The sequence below is a fragment of the Populus trichocarpa genome, chromosome 8 (genome assembly GCF_000002775.5).
Source record: "Populus trichocarpa isolate Nisqually-1 chromosome 8, P.trichocarpa_v4.1, whole genome shotgun sequence".
In the NCBI taxonomy this organism is placed as follows: Eukaryota; Viridiplantae; Streptophyta; class Magnoliopsida; order Malpighiales; family Salicaceae; genus Populus; species Populus trichocarpa.
Genome location: NC_037292.2, coordinates 11681459 through 11701157, shown reverse-complemented (window position 1 = coordinate 11701157; position 19699 = coordinate 11681459). Strand labels below are relative to the sequence as shown.

General features: G+C 33.4%; 1 protein-coding gene and 1 non-coding gene across 2 annotated transcripts; both read right to left on the bottom strand.

Annotated features, from left to right (window-relative positions):
* Nucleotides 1-10411: 10411 nt before the first annotated feature.
* Nucleotides 10412-10484, bottom strand: TRNAE-CUC (transfer RNA glutamic acid (anticodon CUC)). Its single transcript has one exon. It is a non-coding gene; the product is annotated as a tRNA-Glu (tRNA).
* A 761-nt stretch (nt 10485-11245) lies between these two features.
* LOC7473467 (KIN14B-interacting protein At4g14310) lies at nt 11246-15826 on the bottom strand. Its single transcript, XM_024606297.2, has 3 exons — nt 14105-15826; nt 13008-13624; nt 11246-11934 (listed from the first exon to the last, which is right to left on the bottom strand). The coding sequence occupies exons 1-3, from the start codon at nt 15650-15652 to the stop codon at nt 11403-11405; spliced, it is 2697 nt and encodes an 898-aa protein (XP_024462065.2). The 5' UTR covers nt 15653-15826; the 3' UTR covers nt 11246-11402.
* Between the last annotated feature and the right edge of the window lie 3873 nt (nt 15827-19699).

Sequence of the window (19699 nt, the reverse complement as noted above, 5' to 3'; positions counted from 1 at the left end):
ACCAAACAAAGGAAAGTCAATCATAATTCTGAAATCTTTGAAACTTTCAAACAGGTAAGGATCAATATACCTTTGTTAGATGCTATTAAACAGGTACCGTCTTATGCTAAATTTTTGAAAGATCTGTGCACTGTGAAGAGAAAACTGAATGTGAAAAAGAAAGCCTTTTTAGCCGAACAAGTAAGTGCCATTCTTCAGAATGATAATGCTTTGAAATATAAAGACCCTGGTTGTCCTACAATTTCTTGCTTTATTGGAGAACATAAAATTGATAGAGCTTTACTTGATCTTGGAGCTAGTGTGAATTTACTTCCATATTCGGTTTTTCAAAATCTCAATCTAGGTGAGTTAAAACCTACTTCTGTAACTCTTTTACTTGCCGATAGATCTGTAAAAGTGCCTAGAGGAATAGTTGAAGATGTGTTAGTACAAGTTGATAAATTCATCTTTCCTGTGGATTTTATTGTCTTGGATACACAACCTATTGAAGCATGCAATTCAATTCCTGTTATTTTAGGACGTCCATTTCTTGCAACTTCTAATGCATTGATTAATTGTAGGAATGGAGTGATGAAGTTATCTTTTGGAAACATGACATTGGAGATGAATGTTTTTAACATTTGCAAGCAACCTGGAGATGATAATGATTTACAGGAAGTAGATTTTATTGAAAAATTAATTTGTGATCAATTTGAAAACACTTCCAGTGAAACTGAGTTTAATGAATCTGATGATTTGCAAATGGTTTATTTTCAGGAAGAATCAAAGGCAAATAGTTGGAGACCAAAAATTGAGGAATTGCCACCACGATCAATTGAGTCCATACCTTCAAGTGTTCAACCACCAAAACCCGATTTGAAGCCATTACCATTTAATCTCAAATACTCATTTTTGGGAGAAAATGAAACTTTTCCGGTAATAATTTCTTCCAAACTTAATGTTCATCAAGAAGGTAAGTTATTACAAACTCTGAAAACGCACAAAAATGCATTAGGATGGACCATAGCTGACATAAAAGGAATTAGTCCTTTGATTTGCACACACAAGATTTATTTAGAGGAAAATGCTAAACCCTCTAGAGAAATGCAACGAAGGCTTAATCCTAATATGAAAGAAGTAGTGAGAAATGAAGTCATTAAGCTTCTAGATAATGGAATCATTTATCCTATTTCTGACAGCAAATGGGTAAGTCCTACCCAAGTTGTACCTAAAAAGTCTGGAGTTACTGTGATAACAAATGAGAAGAATGAGTTAATTCCAACTAGGACTATTACTGGTTGGCGCATGTGCATTGACTATAGAAAACTTAATTCAATGACTAGAAAAGATCATTTTCCTTTACCTTTCATGGATCAAATTCTAGAAAGAGTTGCAGGTCATGAATTTTATTGTTTTCTAGATGGCTATTCAGGTTATAACCAAATTGAAATTGCATTTGAAGATCAAGAGAAAACTACTTTCACATGTCCATTTGGTACATTTGCATACCGAAGGATGCCTTTTGGATTATGTAATGCACCAGCCACGTTTCAAAGATGCATGCTTAGCATATTCAGTGATATGGTTGAACGTTTTCTTGAGATTTTTATGGATGATTTTTCTGTTTTTGGTGATTCATTTGATGATTGTTTAACTAACTTGGAAAAGGTTTTGAACAGGTGTGAAGAGAAGAATCTTGTGCTAAATTGGGAAAAATGTCATTTTATGGTAACAAACGGCATTGTACTTGGTCACATTGTTTCATCAATAGGAATTGAGGTTGACAAATCTAAAATCGAGTTAATTGCTAACTTGCCAACACCAAAATCTGTTAAAAACGTTAGATCATTCTTAGGACATGCTGGTTTTTATAGAAGGTTCATCAAAGATTTTAGTGTAATATCTAAGCCATTGTGTAACCTTCTAACAAAGGATAATGTTTTTGAATGGACTGAACATTGTGAAGAAGCCTTTGTTAAACTTAAAAACTTGCTTACTTCTGCTCCTGTCATTCAACCTCCTGATTGGTCATTACCTTTTGAAATAATGTGTGATGCTAGTGATTATGCCGTGGGTGCTGTTTTAGGACAAAGAAAAGATAAGAAACCCTATGTGATTTACTATGCAAGTAAAACTTTAAATAGTGCTCAAATGAATTACACCACCACTGAAAAGGAATTACTTGCAGTAGTATTTGCATGTGAAAAATTCAGATCTTATCTTGTTGGCTCACCTGTTATTGTTTTTAGCGATCATGCAGCGTTGAAATATCTTCTTTCTAAGAAGGATTCTAAGGCTAGATTGGTGCGGTGGATTTTGTTACTTCAAGAATTCGATATCACAATCAAGGATAAGAAAGGCACCGAAAATGTTGTCGCGGATCATTTGTCAAGATTGACAACTGATTCGAGATCTGACATCACACCAATCAATGACTACTTTCCTGATGAATCTTTACTTTCTGTCTCTACGATGCCTTGGTTTGCTAATATAGTTAATTTTCTTGTTTCAGGACATTTGCCAGCTCATTGGAGTACCCAAGACAAAAGAAAGTTCTTGAACGAAGTGAAGAACTTTTATTGGGATGACCCTTACTTGTTCAAATATTGTCCTGATCAAATATTTCGAAGATGCATTCCCGACAATGAGGTAAGTAGTGTCATTAAATTTTGTCATTCTGAGGCATGTGGGGGTCATTTCTCATCAAGAAAGACAACTGCAAAAATCTTACAATGTGGATTTTATTGGCCCACCATGTTCAAAGACACGCATGCATTCTGCAAAACTTGTGAAAATTGTCAAAAGCTAGGATCTATTTCAAGACGTCACATGATGCCTTTAAATACTATTCTTGTCATTGAAATCTTTGACTGTTGGGGTATAGATTTTATGGGTCCATTTCCTCCATCATTTGGTTTTGTGTACATATTAGTCGCAGTAGACTATGTTTCAAAATGGATAGAGGCAATTCCAAGTCGTAACAACGATCATAAAACAGTGATCAAGTTTTTGAAAGAAAATATTTTGAGTCGATTTGGAATCCCTCGGGTCATGATAAGTGATGGTGGAACACATTTCTGTAACAAGCCATTTGAGTCTTTAATGAAGAAATATGGAATCACACACAAAGTTGCCACCCCTTATCACCCTCAGACAAATGGACAAGTAGAACTTGCTAATAGGGAGATCAAACAAATCTTGGAAAAAACAGTGAACCCTAATCGGAAGGACTGGTCTTTAAGACTTAATGATGCACTTTGGGCTTATCGCACTGCTTTTAAAACATCATTAGGTATGTCACCTTATAGGTTGGTTTATGGAAAACCTTGTCATTTGCCTGTGGAACTTGAACACAAAGCTTATTGGGCTATTAAAGCTTTCAATTCAAACCTGGATGATGGTAGCCATCTGCGTAAGTTGCAAATAAATGAGCTTGAGGAAATAAGAAATGATGCATATGAAAATTCAAAAATTCATAAAGCAAGAATCAAAGAGTTTCATGATAAGAGAATCTTGAGAAAAACATTTGATGTTGGTCAAAAAGTTTTGCTTTATAATTCTCGACTCCATTTATTTCCTGGAAAGCTAAGATCAAGATGGAGCGGTCCATTTATTGTGAAACATGTGTATCATTATGGGGCCTTTGATATTGAGAATCCAAAGAATGGCAATGTTTTTAAGGTAAATGGACATCGTTTGAAAGCTTACTTTGATAATTTTCCTAGTGAAATTGAATCCATTGGTTTGAATGATCCTGTATATAAAGGTTGATTATATTATTTTTCTCATATTGTTTTTGTGTTTCTTTTTATGTGACTCTTGTTTTGCTAGTCTTTCTCCAACCCCGGTCAAATGGCGGATAACGGTACTCCGTGACTCTTAAGTCGGTTCTTTCAGTTTCCCATGATAACTGATATCTGTGTATATATTTGTTCAATTTCTTGTTCCTTCTCTTTTCTTTGCATCTCTCATCCACTTCTCTTTTGAAAAATGGACACCACTCTTGAAAAATTGAAAAAGTATTTTCCCGCCCTGCCTCAGAATGCGATTACAAAAATTTACCGTGCTAGGTGTGAAAGATTGAGGTTGTTAATGAACCATGGAATTCCTGAAGATATTCGATGGCTGATTGAAGCAAAGGTCCGATTGTCAGGTGAGTCTTCCAATACTTTTATTTCATACATGCCTGGAACAGGTAAAAGCACTTTTGCAAAGAAACGTCGTGCAAAACGACTGAAAGTCTGTCACCGATGTGCCAGATGGACTTGTAATGCAAAATGTCGTTCTTTAGGAATGGTATCTATAAACCGTGAAGATAAAATACAATTCATTAAGGATGGCCTGAGTAAGGAGTCTTTAGATAATCTTCTATTAACTCTTGAGACGCATCCTAGTGGAGATGTGCATCGTGCAATTCATGATTTATGGCCTCATTTTCATAAAGAACATGATCGACTTAGTCTTGGGAATCTGACTAAAAAAGACCCTGTTTGTCAGTTTTTAAGAAAACTGGATGGGAAGCCTATCCCCGACCCATAGAGGGCGTTTAAGCCGTTCTTGGACGTAAAACCAAAGGAAGATGTGAGCCACAATCACAGCTGCTTGTACATACACATGCTTTTTCAAAAATAAATAAATAAATAAATAAATAAAAATATACAAAGAGAGAGAGAGAGAGAGAGAGTGAGACTCCAGCTAGCCTACATATAGGTGGTATGATTGCATTTTCAATTTCTCATCTATAAAATCTTCTCTTCCTTCCCATCATTTCTACTCTACCCATTCATTTAATAGATATAGAAGTGTGTAGAAATGGCCAGTTCCTCTGTTCCTAAAATAAAAACTATTTGTGTTTTTTGTGGATCCAATCCTGAGAAAGAAAAAGAGTTTTTAGAATCAGCAAATCATCTTGGTCGGGTACTAGCTGAGAGAAAGATTCATTTAGTGTATGGAGGAGGTAGCCTTGGGTTAATGGGGAGTGTTTCAATAGCTGCATTTTTAGGAGGCAGTCAAGTTTTGGGGGTCATCCCCAAAGCTTTAGCCGAAGGGGACATCATTGGAAAAACAGTCGGAGAGGAACTACAGGTCTCCACAATGTCTGAACGACTATCTGTAATGTTTAACCATGCTGATGCCTTTATTGCTTTACCAGGTGGTTTGGGAACTTTAGAAGAGATATTTCATATTTCATCTTGGGCTCAGCTGAACATTCACCAGAAACCTATAGGTTTGCTAAATGTTAATGGTTTTTATAATACTTTACTGTCTTTTCTTGATCATGCTGTGGAACAACAATTTCTAACATTTTCAGCGCGACAAATCCTCATCTCTGCTGCTACTGCTGAACAATTGATTGATGAACTTCAATCTTTCATCCCTGTAGTTGATTCCTCTATGAGTCGACTTAATTGGTCAATCACGGAACGCCGTAAAAAGCTTAGATTGGATTTGAGCCTTAGTTTGTGAAATATTGTGTCTTTTGGTTTTATTAATGGTATATTATTTGTGTTTTGTTGTTTCTTGTATTTGTTTAAGTGTGTTTCAGGTTTGTCAGTAGTCGCTGTTTCAGGTGATGTCTTCTATACTCTATCTTTCTACCTTACAACATTGAGGACAATGTCTCGTTTTGGTTGGGGGGAGAGGGTAGTAGTTGATATTAGTAGTTGATATTACAAAAAAAAAAAAAAAAAATTATTAACTAACTGTGTTTTCTATTATTACAACCATTTGCAAACTTGTTGTTACTAGGATGGCAGAGTAAAGGATGAACTTTAGTGACTCTTGAGACGCATCTTAGTAAACATTCTTAACAAGGTCTATTATAATACTTCTTGAAATATTCAGATTTACAAACTCTCACATTGTTATCACTTAATTCTGCTCATATACTTATTTAACAAGTATTCTTAAACCTTCATTTTCACACACACACTTTAACATATGATTGTGGGTTGCATATTGGATTATTACATTATTTATGTTCTTTTGTTAAAGGTAACAACTAAGGGAAAGGGACAGTATATATATAAAAAAACAAAAAAAAAAAACAAAAAAAAAAAACAAAAAAAAACAAAAAAAAAAAACAAATAAATAAATAAAAAAGTAGATAAGTTTGGTTTCGTAGCCTCCTTGACTTAAGCAATTAAGCCCGAAGGGGTGTTTTAACACCTAGTACCCTAAAGTCAACTGACTTGGGAGCTATTGGCCCAGTGCTTGTTACATGGGTTAAGGAGAAAAGCTTAAGGGAATCAAACATTGCACTATCTACGTGTCAGTATCTGCAACCCGAGTTACTAAGCTCGTAGGGGTGTCTCAACACCTGATGCCCTAAGACCAACTGGTCTGGGAGTCATTAGCTAAAAGCTCGTTACATGGGTTCAAGATACATTGTATTATAAATTCTTGCTTTAAAAAAAAAAAAAAAAAAACAAAAGAGATAATTATCCCAACCCAAGGAAGTTAACCTTAAACATTGGAACAAAAATTTTGTTTTCTTCCATGAAAAGCTCCATAGCTATGTTTTGATTTACTGAGCACAAAAAGAAGGTTTATTAATATCTTGTTTAAGAAGTATGAAGCAGATATATAAATTTAATGAGAGTTTGTTTATTTGGATAGATTAATGGAAGTTAAATGATGAATACCTTGCTTTGTGGAACTTGCAAATTGTTTTTGTATTTTAACGCTTTGATTACTAGGGACTAGTAATAAGCTGGTTGGGGGGTGTGATTAGTACTTAAAAGTGCATTCTCATTAAGGCTTTATATCATCGTATTGCACTAAAGTATCGTTAAATTCCCTAACTAAAGCATGTTTTATAATAACAAGTCTAATAATATAATATATCTTTAATTTATGGTAAATGCTTGTTTTGAATGCAGGTATATCTCACAATTCAAAGGATTGATTGCTGTGATTAACAATTGAAAGTGAAGAGACAAAAAGAGGACTAGGCTAAGAGAAGAGATGCTGGTTCAATTCCAAACTGGAACACTATTCGGTTATTTGATCATAACTGGAGTTGTAGAACTCGGATTTAGGTCCACTTTATATGGATGGAAAGATAAGACATAGACCTAAAACTTTCATGAAGGGTCCAAAACTCAATTCTGCCATTTTCAAGTTCAAATATTAGCAACAACGGAGAAGTCGGAACCTGTCCTGCAGCTCAAACACTGTTCGGTTTTCAGCTCATATCTTGAGTTCTAGAAGTCCAAATGAGCTCTGTTTTTTTTTGTTGGAAAGCTGAGACAATTGCCCACAGCTTTCATGGAACAAAGGGCTCAAATTCTGATGTTAGCAATGACGTTTTGGCCAGCCAACAATATCAAAAATCTGCCAACAATTTCAAGAACCAGCAGCCAATAATGTCAAAAACCAGCCACCAAATCAATGGTTGGCCACCAACTATTTTCTTAGTCCACCAATCAATAGTTCTGAATCTTAGCCTATAAAAGGAGGCATTTGCCATGTATTTAGATATATTATTTTTCAGATCAAAATCATGTTCTTGTTTTCTCTCTTTATATCTTTGTAATGTTCAAGTTTTCTTTCATGTTATATTAATCTCTTGTTTATGCTTTTTCATTTCCTTTCCTATAATTAGTTAACTTATATCATGTTTATGTTCTTATGTTGTTTATTTATGTTTTTCTTCTTCATTATGTTTAGCTAAGTTAATTATGTCAAGGTGAAAAGGTTTTACTAATGGTGTTAGAATATGTATAATATAAACTCAACATGGACTTTAATGTTTATATTCAAGAAAAATTGTTATTAGCATGTCTTATCTTTTTATCTTAATAATCCTTAATACCTTGCTTGTTAAATGGTTAATCTAGATTTGTGTTGTATAACACTTGGTACATCAAATGCTTGATCCTTCATAGTTTTCGGCCGACATCGTTGTTATGATAGGAACTTGATTTGTTGTTAACATAAGCTAGCAACATGAATGCCTGATGATATTTATAAGTATGGTGTTACTTAGACAAGATAATTAATATGATCATGTTAATACTTTATAATGAGCCATTAATGATAAATCATCCGATTAGAACCTCCTTTGTGTGTGGTTTCTAGTTGAGTAATAAAAAGAGTTTATATTATATTTATTTGAAATACCATTAGTGAATCCTCTAACCTTGACATTTGTTTTTATCATTGTTTAATCCTTACATTAATCTTCCATCTCAAAGTTCTCATTAATTTCTTCCTCTTCTTCTTTTTATTATTATTATTACTACTACTACTATTATTATTATTATTATTATTATTATTATTATTATTATTATTATTTACATTCTTGTTATATGTTATGTACGTTAAGTATGCTCTGTGTTTGATCAAGGATCCTGACATTGTTGGTCTTGCCTTATTCATTCGCATCAGAAATCTGTTTATATTATATAATATATCTCTTTGATCTTTTCATAAAATCAGTATATAGGCTGGAAACCTGTGACCCGATCTTTTAGATCATTCTCAGATATAACAACGCCACGTACTGAGTATTATTATTATTATTATTATTATTATTACTATTATTATTATTATTGTTATTATTGGTGTTGTTGTTGTTGTTGCATTGTTATTTATAATTTATACAATTAACCTCTCTGTGGTTCGACCCCGGTCTTGCCGGGTTATTTATTACTTCGACACTCCTGCACTTGGGAGAAGACATCAATCTTTTGGTCGTGTCACTTTTAAAAAAACTTTAAAATGATAATATTTTTTTATATTGAAATGATGTCGGATTGGATCGATCTCGGTCACCCTGCAACCTATATCATGAACTTCATTTGGCTTAATAACTTTGTTATTTTTGTAAATTATTTTTATTTAATTTTATGATAACATTAAATGCTTTCAAAATCAAGCATCAACTCTAAAATAGATATTTATTTGAAATCGTGATAACCCTATATAAAACAGAAAAAAAAGCTAATATCAAATGATAAAATTCAAAAAAATTAATTTATATAAAAAAAAAAGGTAAACTCATCATACACGTCAACAGATCCATGGACTTTCTAAAATTTAATAAGATGTTTTTTTTCAAAACTACTTTTTTTAACTATATGATAAAAAAAATAGACAATCACACAATTGAGTTCAATTAGAAAAAAAAAAAAAAAAAAGAGATACCCCTCTAAACCCGCAAATAGAAACAATCAGGGTTATCTCGCCAAACTCGCAAATCGAGTTATTGACTCCACAAAAAAAAAAATATTTATTTGAAATCGTGATAACCCTATATAAAACAGAAAAAAAAAAAAAAGCTAATATCAAATGATGAAATTCAAAAAAATAAATTTATATATAAAAAAAGGTAAACTCATCATACACGTCAACAGATCCATGGACTTTCTAAAATTTAATAAGATGTTTTTTTTCAAAACTATTTTTTTTAACTATATGATAAAAAAAAAATTAGACAATCACACAATTGAGTTCAATTAGAAAAAAAAAAAAAAAGAGGTACCCCTCTAAACCAGCAAATAGAAACAACCAGGGTTATCTCGCCAAACTCGCAAACCGGGTTATTGACTCCACAAAAATTTAATAACCTAGTTTTTTTAAAATATATATTTTTTATTTAACTAATGTTTTTTTTTTTAAATAGATCATACCATGAAGTTAAGATATTTTTTTGATACCAGCTTGATACTGATATTTTTTTATTATTATGCAATAACTATATAACAATAAATTAAAACAAATTATTTATTTTAAATCCCCATAAACACATTCTATAAAGATTAAATTAAAAAATCAATAACAAAAAAAAATTAAAAAAAAAAAAACACAATAGACTGATTACTGGTCCACACTCCACAGTATGACTAAAGAAACCGTGTTTTTCACCAAACCTTTTTAACTTTATTTATAATAATAACATGATGCCTTTAATTCACCTTTCCGGACACAAGAAAAAAAGGATCATCCGGACATTAATTAAAACTTGTTTGTTTTTAATGCTTTTTGTTAGGAACAATTTAATTATATATAAAACTTAACTGTAAAAACTAATTTTTTATTTTTTTAATTTATAAATTCCATGCACAAATCTCAATCTCAACTAAAAAAACAAAAAAAAAAAAAAAACAAACACACCAGAAAGTAGAGAGGGAAGTAGAGTCGATATAAATGTGCTGCACAAGAGTGGTCCTTCAGTGTATTCTTCTTGTACCTGCAGACAGGACAAGTGATGCTACTTAAGAACAAACAGCCCCTCTGGACGCCGTAAAAGACAAGTGATGCTACTTAGGAACAAACAGCCCCTCTGGACGCCTTAAAAACCGTAGCATGCACATGCACCGCCCAGAACTAGAAGAATAATCATGTGAATTTTCAAGCGTTAATTTGCGCCACTCGCTAGGATAATCATGTGATTACTGATTTACATTTGGATAATAAAAAGGTTATATTCCGTTGCCGGGACTTGAACCCGGGTCTCTCGGGTGAGAGCCGAGTATCCTGACCAACTAGACTACAACGGATAGATGTTCTATGGGTCCAAATACTTTGATTTATATGAAACGTTCCCGATTACAAAACATTTGTTAGTTTCAATTTTTTTTTGAACGTTTTCGGTTAATTGTGGAAGATAGAAAAACATGGCAACTGAGTGCTTTAAGCATGGCTTCTTTCTTTTTCTTTATTATCTGACTGCACAGCGATATGATCTCAAAACGTGAAAATTGTTAACAGTCTGCAATTGAATTGAAGAGTCTGGAGATTTTGCCAAGAAACTACAAGAGCAATCTCCATGTGTTTCTGAAGAGAACTCTCAAATCTCAACTTATCTACTCAGATTATAGGGTGGAACCTGATTACCAATAGATCAAAGGAGCCACAACTGTATTTCGATTTTCATAACCACTACACATTAACCACAAATTCACGTATGGGATCTTTTGACATCTGCAACTTGGGCATTGTTCGTGAGCTACGAGGGTATAATTTGATTATTAAAACCAGGATCAGCATCTGCAAGCACAGCAACAAAATGAGATTAAATCTTTCACAAAAAAATTTATTCCAAACTCAAATGTACTATAAAAGGATAATCTTGTCGGCAAACCATGTCTAGTGCTTGTCTGCAAGCAACAGAGTGTTTATCCAATTACCACACATCAACCACAAAATGTACTCTAACAATCACCAAGCTTATCCAGTTGCATCAACCCACTCCTTGTTTACTCTCTCTCAGGCTGGGGTGATAATGCTCCCTTTTCCAATATGCTTGAACAAAGATATGTGAATGAGATATGTCCCAGCGGTATTTATAGAATAGAATTCCAAATAAATATCAAGCATGTCATGTAATAGACAACAAAACATAAACAACAGGGCGTTGTCACATTCACAGTCATCTTTTCTAGACATATTACATCAGCGGCAGGCAGGAACAGCACCTACAATAACCGCTTCCACAGTGCTGGGCGATCTCTTGATACAAGGAGAGCACAGGATGCCAAGTAATCAAAAGAAGGGGAATCTAAGTCATCTGGCCCAATAACATCCTTGACCTTTTGAGTACTGCCAATATCACCAGTGAGAGACTGTGGTGCGTCATCTTTTAAGGCATCAAATGCAAATAGCCCCAATCCACAAACTCCCATTACAACGTTTGAGTTCCCCCAAACCTGTGTTATAGCTGAGTAATGTGGTTGAGCATTAGATTCTGGCAGAGAGTAAGTGTTGACTAGCCTTTGCTTGCGCATTGAGAAATGTTGCACCTGGGAACAAGGATGTTTCTTCCCTGCAAACCTCGTATTGGCACAGCCAATGTAAATCGAATCTCCACGACTGAAAACCGATTGCACACTGGCACCTATTTTCGGTATCTTAAGGCCTATACCAGATGGATTGCGAAAGTCTAAGACATTTATAGAATCATGGGTGCAAAACACACCATCATTTCCTTCAGCTTCTGCAGAAGTTGCTCTGCGTTCAAAAACCAACATGAGGACTGGTAAGAGAAATGTTCCATAGCCTCTTTATACAGAGTTAATAACCAGAATAAGTATATTATTACATATATGATATTAAGCGTGGTTTCTCCCTTCTAACACTAACCCCTAATGTATATCGGCACCGTCAAAAAAGAAGAAGCAGAGCAAGCATATTATTACATATATGGTAGTGCAACTATCTTTATACACGATACAATTGATGAGTAGTAAATAAAACAGTTCAATGAGAGATACATGGAATCATTAAAGGAGAAAAATGATCAGTGGTAGACAAATCATATAATCAGAGAGCATCACATGGCATTATTTCCTTCAGCTCCTAGAAAGGTGACCATTTCATACATTATCACATACTTTCAAAATGGTAGAGAACTTTTCTAGAGCATCTTCACGCATTTGTTAATTAAACTCAACAGTTACTGACCTATTCAAACAACCCATTGCTGCTAGTGATTCCATGTGTGCGAAAGAGAAGTAAGAGAATGATCAGAAGACAAGCAATGTTAAATTTCAGAATCAGGGGTTAAAATACATTAAGACTTTAAGGATATGCCATAAACAATGAAACCATGATGATGTTTGACAAATTGTTAATTTGGTCATAAGCAACATAGCTCTTCAAATGTGTCACAGCTACAAAGAGCTACTCCTTTCAAGTACAAATAATGAAAAGGGAAAAGGATAAACCACAGACAACATGAAAGAATTGTAAAGAAAGGATTACTCTGATAAAAAAAATATCTCTTCGTCATCTCAGAAGCAATATGGCTCTAAACATATCAGTGAAGAAAAACATAAAAATGGTCTGTCTAAACATTACAAAATTAAGCACCATTTGATTTGAGAATCGATGTTGCAGATATTGTTATCTCTTTCTCCAGCTTTAGGAACGAACTTAACAATTTATAAATCATGTCTTAAGATGTTGATGAAATCTTGATGTGGCTTCTTTTTAGATGTTTTCACATTTGTGATATGTGTAGTTACACACACACACAGTATAATGACAAATAGAAATGATTTTGAAGTTATCAGAGGTTTTACCTTTGCCTAACCCCACCACCCAGTTCAGCATCAGTGTTGATCACATGAAGAGCTGAGATTTTTCGACCAGCCAAAGAAACAGACAACAAGGATTGAGGATTAACAGAGTTCACATCCCACACAGAAATTGTTTCTGCCTCAGCCACAACCACTTTTCCTCTGTTTCTCCACTGCAAAGGGCTTGAATAATCCATTGCTAGCACAGGTTTCTGCACCTCCCATTTCATTATTTGTTCTCCATCTCGAATATCATGTACTTTGACTACTTTTTGAGAGCTGGCAGCAGAGATCATAAGAGGTCCACAAGGTTTATACCACCATTGTCGAGTTTCAGGTAACAATATGCTAGACAAAGCATTTCTCCGAGATGCAGTATTGTTGGGTAAGGGACCAAGTACTGTTCTTGAGGCAGTTGTTCCTCCATCCTCAATGTGAAAAGCTCGCACATCTTTGGCATAGAAATCCCATGAACAAAAGCCTGAATCAAGAGTATTCCCAGCAGATGCGGCCACGACATATCTGCCTGAGCAGCCATCAGCACCAGGTGCACGAATCATCCAGCAATCTCTCCATATATTAGGTGAGACTCCTCCTGGGGGCTTGTATACAGCCTTCTCCTGAAACAATTATTAATCATCAGTGTACAATTAAGTCTTGAAGAAAATGCTGCTGGTTTGATTATGTCATTGTATGCATCAATCTGCTCATGAAGTTTATGATAATAAACATTATCTGCATGTTACTTTGTTCACACAAACATGTTTAAATGAAAAGAGTGACAGAGAGAGATTAAATGAAATAAGCAGCAATCGGTAAAATCAGAAAGCTCAATAAATTGTCAAAAGCGCATCTCTCTTTTATCCGAAAAGAAAATCAGAAACAAATGGATTCGATTCTTTAGGAAAAGGGAAGGAAACATGCATGAGATATTCGGGATAGTTAAAAATGTTGTTTTTACATTCTTTAGAAGTCTCTCGTTGAAAATTCAGAAAATAAACAAGAAGCATGTCAGGGAAGACCTGGGATGCTGATCAGTAAAAGCTCCAAGCAAAATGGAAGTTCAATGCCAAGCAGAAAATTATAGTTCTAGTACATACCTCACAATTTGCAATATCATAAAAAGAGCAGGACCCATCATCATGACTAAGAAGAATTGACTCTCCCTCTGACACAAACCATCCTCCTGTAGAATTTTTGGTGCCTATTTCTTTCACCTCATAGACACAAGTATCTTCAGTTTCCTCGCCAATCATGATTGTATCTCCATTCTCCTGGTCATCAAACTCATCGAGTGTTTCGTCAGTTGTAAGAACAAGGTCCTCGCACTTGAGATTGAACATGTTTGAAGAGTCTTGCTTGCCTGAAACTGAATCATCACCCATTTCTTGGACCTCAAAAGACTCAAGACCCACCTTTGCATCTCTCATGGTTACTTTTTTATCCTCTTTACCAAGGGAATACAAAAGCTCGAATGCTTTTGGATTCTCTTCAATAGGACCAGAAAACTTCTCCCCCACCTTTAACTCACATCCAGACTCGTGACTTTGACAACTTGCTCTAGGTGCCTTCAGTGATGTTCGGTTTCTAAGCAACTTATGATGAGGAAAGAGCCTTTCTTCAAGTTCCTCGGTATTCAACCCTTTAACCGAACTCTTCACATCCTCTACCTTCTCACTTTCACTCTTCTCCACGACCACAGCTGTTCCAGTACCCGCAACATTTCCCATTGCCTTCTCAATCCCAGAAATTTTATCTTGAATATCTGATAGTATCACCTTGGACGCATCAGGGTTATTCATATCCAACATTTCCTTTGTCTTCTTAATGTCCGACGCAATCCTCTTCACTTTTCCTTCTAAAAAAGCGAGCTTATCGTGAAGCTTGCTTGGATATTTGACACCAACCTTGCTTCCACTTCCTTCATCACTCAACCCCTTATCTTTCAGGTTCTCCAAAACCTTACCTTTCACAGAGGATTTCTCACTAGACTCTCTAAAGCTATCAGATTTAAACTCAGGCTCGGATTTCTCTTCATATAACTTATCGAATTTACAAACATTTGCAGCTTTTGAATCTAAATTTGAATCAAGCTCACTTGATTTTCTTAAATTAACTTGTTTATTACAGTTATCATTCAAAACTTTAAGCCCGCAAAGTTGCTTTTTACTTTCTAATATTTTCAAATCATTTCCTTCACAAAGTCCATTCCTTTTCTTCAATTCCACACTAAATCCACCATTCTCTTTCAAACCCCTAATCCCATTCTTCTTCCCTGCACTCGACACCACTCGTTGATCACTCTCCCCTTTACAAACCCTAGAATCCCTAAATACCCTAATAAATTCAGATGGGCTTGGACTCCTACCTCTTGGCGCCGATGACGTCGACCACCGCATACGCCCTTCGCTACCATCTCCTACAGCGGCCTTGTCAACACGGGGTACTGGCAGGATTGAGGGTTTCTGGACCCGAGAGTTGGGCCTGGTGGGGTTCTCTTTGCCTGGGAGCGACCCTTTTATGGCTGAATTGCGGTTATTATTATAGAAGGTTGAGTTGAGGGTTACGGTTTTGGTGGGTTTTTGGGCAGCTGTGGCGGCGGCGACGCCATTTCGATCTCTTAGCCGACGGGCTGAGGAGGCTGACATGGATTAAAGAGTTTTGATAAATCAATAAATTATGGATGTTTAAGGTTGTTGAATTGATTTGTGTACTAGACAGAAATGGGAGAGAATAAACGGATCTAGTAGTATAGATCTGTAATACTAGGACGCTATCATCACTGTCACTTCTTTTGAAAGGGAAAGGTTATTTTGAGCGGGAAATGTGTCCCATTTTGAGTTTTCAAATTCTTTTGGAGGGTTGTGCCTTTTATTTTATTTGATACTATGTTTTTTTCATATTTTCTTCATTGTTGTAAAACCCAGCGGGCTGGTTAATTCAGGTCTGATCAACTTGTTTCTTCTTCTGCCTTAAGTTGGATGTTAAAAAAAATCAATCAAAAATTAACTTAATTTAAAAAAAAAACACAATGAAGTGGTGAACATTTAAAAAAGTAATTTTATAATGTTTTCAGAATAATTAGTACTATTCTATTAGTTATTTTATGAAATTATTTAAAAAAATAAAAAATATATAATTATAAGAGATAAAGTATTTTCTGTTCTTTATATATGGGAACTTTAAAAAATAAATAACTAATAAGATTTCAGTTTTAAAATCGTAAAACTTTCTCATTTAAAATTGTGTATAAAATAGCATGTATTTAATGTTTTTATGGGATGTTTGAGAGTGTATAACAGTTGCTTTTAAAAGTATTTTTTGTTTGAAAATGTATTAAAATAATATTTTTATTATTTTTTAAAAAATATTTTTAGCATTAGCACATCAAAACAATAAAAAAAACATAAAAAAAACCTTGAAATAAATAATAAAAAAAAAATTATAATTTTTTTAAAATATTTTTAAAATTCAAAAACAAATACGATCTTCATTCAATCAAACCTAACAAAATCATTGATTATTGCTGAAGTAACGAAGCTTTTGACGGTGGTGGTAATGGAATTTGTAGGTGGCAGTGTAATTATCATGGCATGGTGGTAGATGACGGGACACTGGAAGTTACTACTCATGTTTTATGATCCAGTGGAGGTTGTGGGAGGTGTGGCCGGTGGCTGATGGCATAAAAGAGGTTGCTAGTGGTGTGCTAGAGACCGACTCACGACGGAACAAGGAGAAAAAGAAAAACGGAGCAAAGTTTTGTGGTTGAAAATGTTTTTATAAAACTTTGAATTGTTTTTTATATATTTTAAAATTTATATTATTAATTTTATATTGTTTTGTATGTTAATATTAAAAATAAATTTTTAAAAATAAAAACAATTATATTTTTCATATAAAATATTTTAAAAAATAATTGTTACGGTAGTGCCAAACAATCATAAAATACTGAATTATATCAAACAATTTTTCATCATTGATACAAAGTTTTTAGTTCAAAAAATTAATATATCTTGGTTTTTTATATATTCAGGAGAGAAAACATCCATGTTTAACTTGTAAACTTTTACCTTCATCAATCAACAAAATGAAATGTTTAGTTTACACTTTCTTGCTTCCAACTCATTTGATTGAAAAGGAAATAAGATAAAATTTTATTGATAAAATGTTTATTTAGAATTGAAATTTTTATTTGTTTTGATTTATTTTTTATGTGGTTATAATGATCTCATGACTCAAGACATAAGTTTTGTAAGCTGATCAAAATTAACTTGAATCGATTCAATATATTGTTGTCTTAATAATTTTTTATTTAAAAAAATATATCACTCAAAATATCACAATCTCGATACTTAAAAAATATATCTTCTAATACACATTAAATTTTAAATTTATAATTGATTTCTTTTCCTATAAAACACCTTAAAAGTATCTTTATATTTCTTTCTCGATCAGAAAAAAATAATTCAATCCAAAACACAGTACCGGCTATAAATCTAGTAATTACATAGAATTTAGTCAACCACGTTATTTACCAATCAAGTTAATAAACACAAGAAACGTGAAAAAAAATATAGTGATCTATATTCGATAATATATGAATTTTAGATGATTTTGTTTATATATCGTGTATTTACTGACTTTAAAATTATAGAGAATACATGATACGATGACCTTAGGCCAGGGAAAGCTGGGGAAAAACAAATAAAGTCAAGGTTGGAATTGATCTAATAATAAATATATAAGTTTTAGGGACTAATTTGTAGTTATACCAAAGGTAAATTAATGGCATGGATCATAGAAGTCTTCATTGGTGGGTCCAACGCAATCTATCCCTTGCCGCTCAGGATCCCAGGTGTCCCTGTTAACCAAAAAGTCACTGCTACCTATCTGATGTGGATTTGATAGGGCAGTAGTAATAGTTATTTAAAAAAAAAAAAAAGTTACTTGTAAATATATTTAAATGAATTTTTTTTATTTTTTAAAATTTAATTTTTATATTAATATCTAAAAATGCTTTAAAAATATGAAATAAAAAAATCAAAACTTTTAAAAACATGCAGCTAGCCATGTTTTTAAATGTTTTTCTAGTAACGGGACTTAAAATCTTTTACTATTCTAACGTGATTTGAATTTATAAATAACTATTTGTCATAAAAATATTATAAAAATAATACAATTCATATATATTTGCGGTTGTTATGAACTTTATATCTCATTCAAATTAATTAATATGTATAAAAATCAATTTAAAATTTTATAAAGATTCGACAATTAAATTATAAAATTTAAAATCTAATAGTCATGAAAGAGAAACGAGACAAGCTGATATAGCAAGAGAGAAAACAAAATAAGAAAAAAATAAAAAGAATGATGGATTATTAGGGCTCTGTTTTCAACATATCCGATATCATTAGAAATATTTCGATGAAAAGATTTTAGTCACACATTGAAATATCACTAGATAAAGTCATAATTAGTTAAGAGTTTTGTTCATGTTAATTACAACCTCATTTGGTTATCTTTCAAGTTGTAGTTATAATTTTCTAATTGAAATTTTTATAACGGTACTAAACGTGTAAAAAATAAAGTTTTGGTATATCCCTGGTTATCCATTATTTCTTTTCTTTTTTCTCTTTTTTCATTTCTCTCTTACTAGATCAACTTATCTCTTCTATCTATTTTTAGCCATTAAATATTGAATCTCATATTTCGGTTATTGGATCTTTTTATAAAATGTTGGGTTGACTTTTGATCATGGTAATTAATTTGCACAAAACATGTATTTTAGTGTTGATTAAACAATTGTCATTAAGAATAGTAATATGTACAAAACCGATATTAAAAAATGTTATTGTGTTTAGATTATGCTATTTCCCATATATTTTTTCCAGCACATGTCATCTCCAAAAACTTTTACCAAATTATGTTATTTAAAAAAAATTTGTGAACTCACTCATAGGGGTGAGCAAAAAAACCGATAAACCGATTAAACCGAGAAAATCGAAAAAAAAAACCGAAAAAAAAACCGAATTAACCGATTAAAAAATCACAAAAAAATTCTGGTTCGGTTCGGTTTCGGTTTCTAATGTCTGAAACCGATTGAACCGAACCGAACCGGTTCAACCAGCTAGCACTTAAAAAAAAAAACAATTATAAATAGAATGTTTTCTAACCCTAAACTAACATTCACCCATCAGCCCCCCCTTTTCCCCTCCCTTCTCTGCATATCTCATTATCTCTCACTTTACTCTCACTTGATTTTTCTCCCCTCCCTCTACTCTCTATGAGACTTTTGTCTTGCTGTGGCTTCTTCCTGGAAAGCACGGGTTCTTAAGAAAGCAGAGATTAATAAACAATGGTGTTTGTTTGTTTTTGTTGGATCCTGGTGGAAGGAACCCCGATCCTCTCTCTCCTTTTCTTGTTGTTTCTTGTTCTTCCCCTCTCTGGTTTTTGGGTTTTTCCTTTCTCTGGTCTCTAGGTTCCCTCCTTTTCTGTCTCTCTGGTTTTGCGTTCTCTTTCCCCCTCTGATTTTTTAAGGTCAAACCTTGAGAGAAATTCGATCCTTATCTTCCTGGGATAGTGATCTTGTATACTAATAATTATTGTTTTATTTTTTTTGCTCCGTGTTTGGTGGGATAAGAACACCAACAGTCCTGTCATTGTTAGACTGTTGGTGATGAGTTTCCTTAACA

Bases quoted from the DNA above. Each gene is read 5' to 3' on its own strand.
- LOC7473467 (XM_024606297.2), bottom strand. From the start codon at position 15,652: ATGTCAGCCTCCTCAGCCCGTCGGCTAAGAGATCGAAATGGCGTCGCC. The intron at 13,625-14,104 runs GTATGTACTAGA...TAATTGTTTCAG, and splicing joins ATGATATTGCAAATTGTGAG to GAGAAGGCTGTATACAAGCC. The intron at 11,935-13,007 runs GTAAAACCTCTG...TTTTGAACGCAG, and splicing joins GGTGGTGGGGTTAGGCAAAG to AGCAACTTCTGCAGAAGCTG.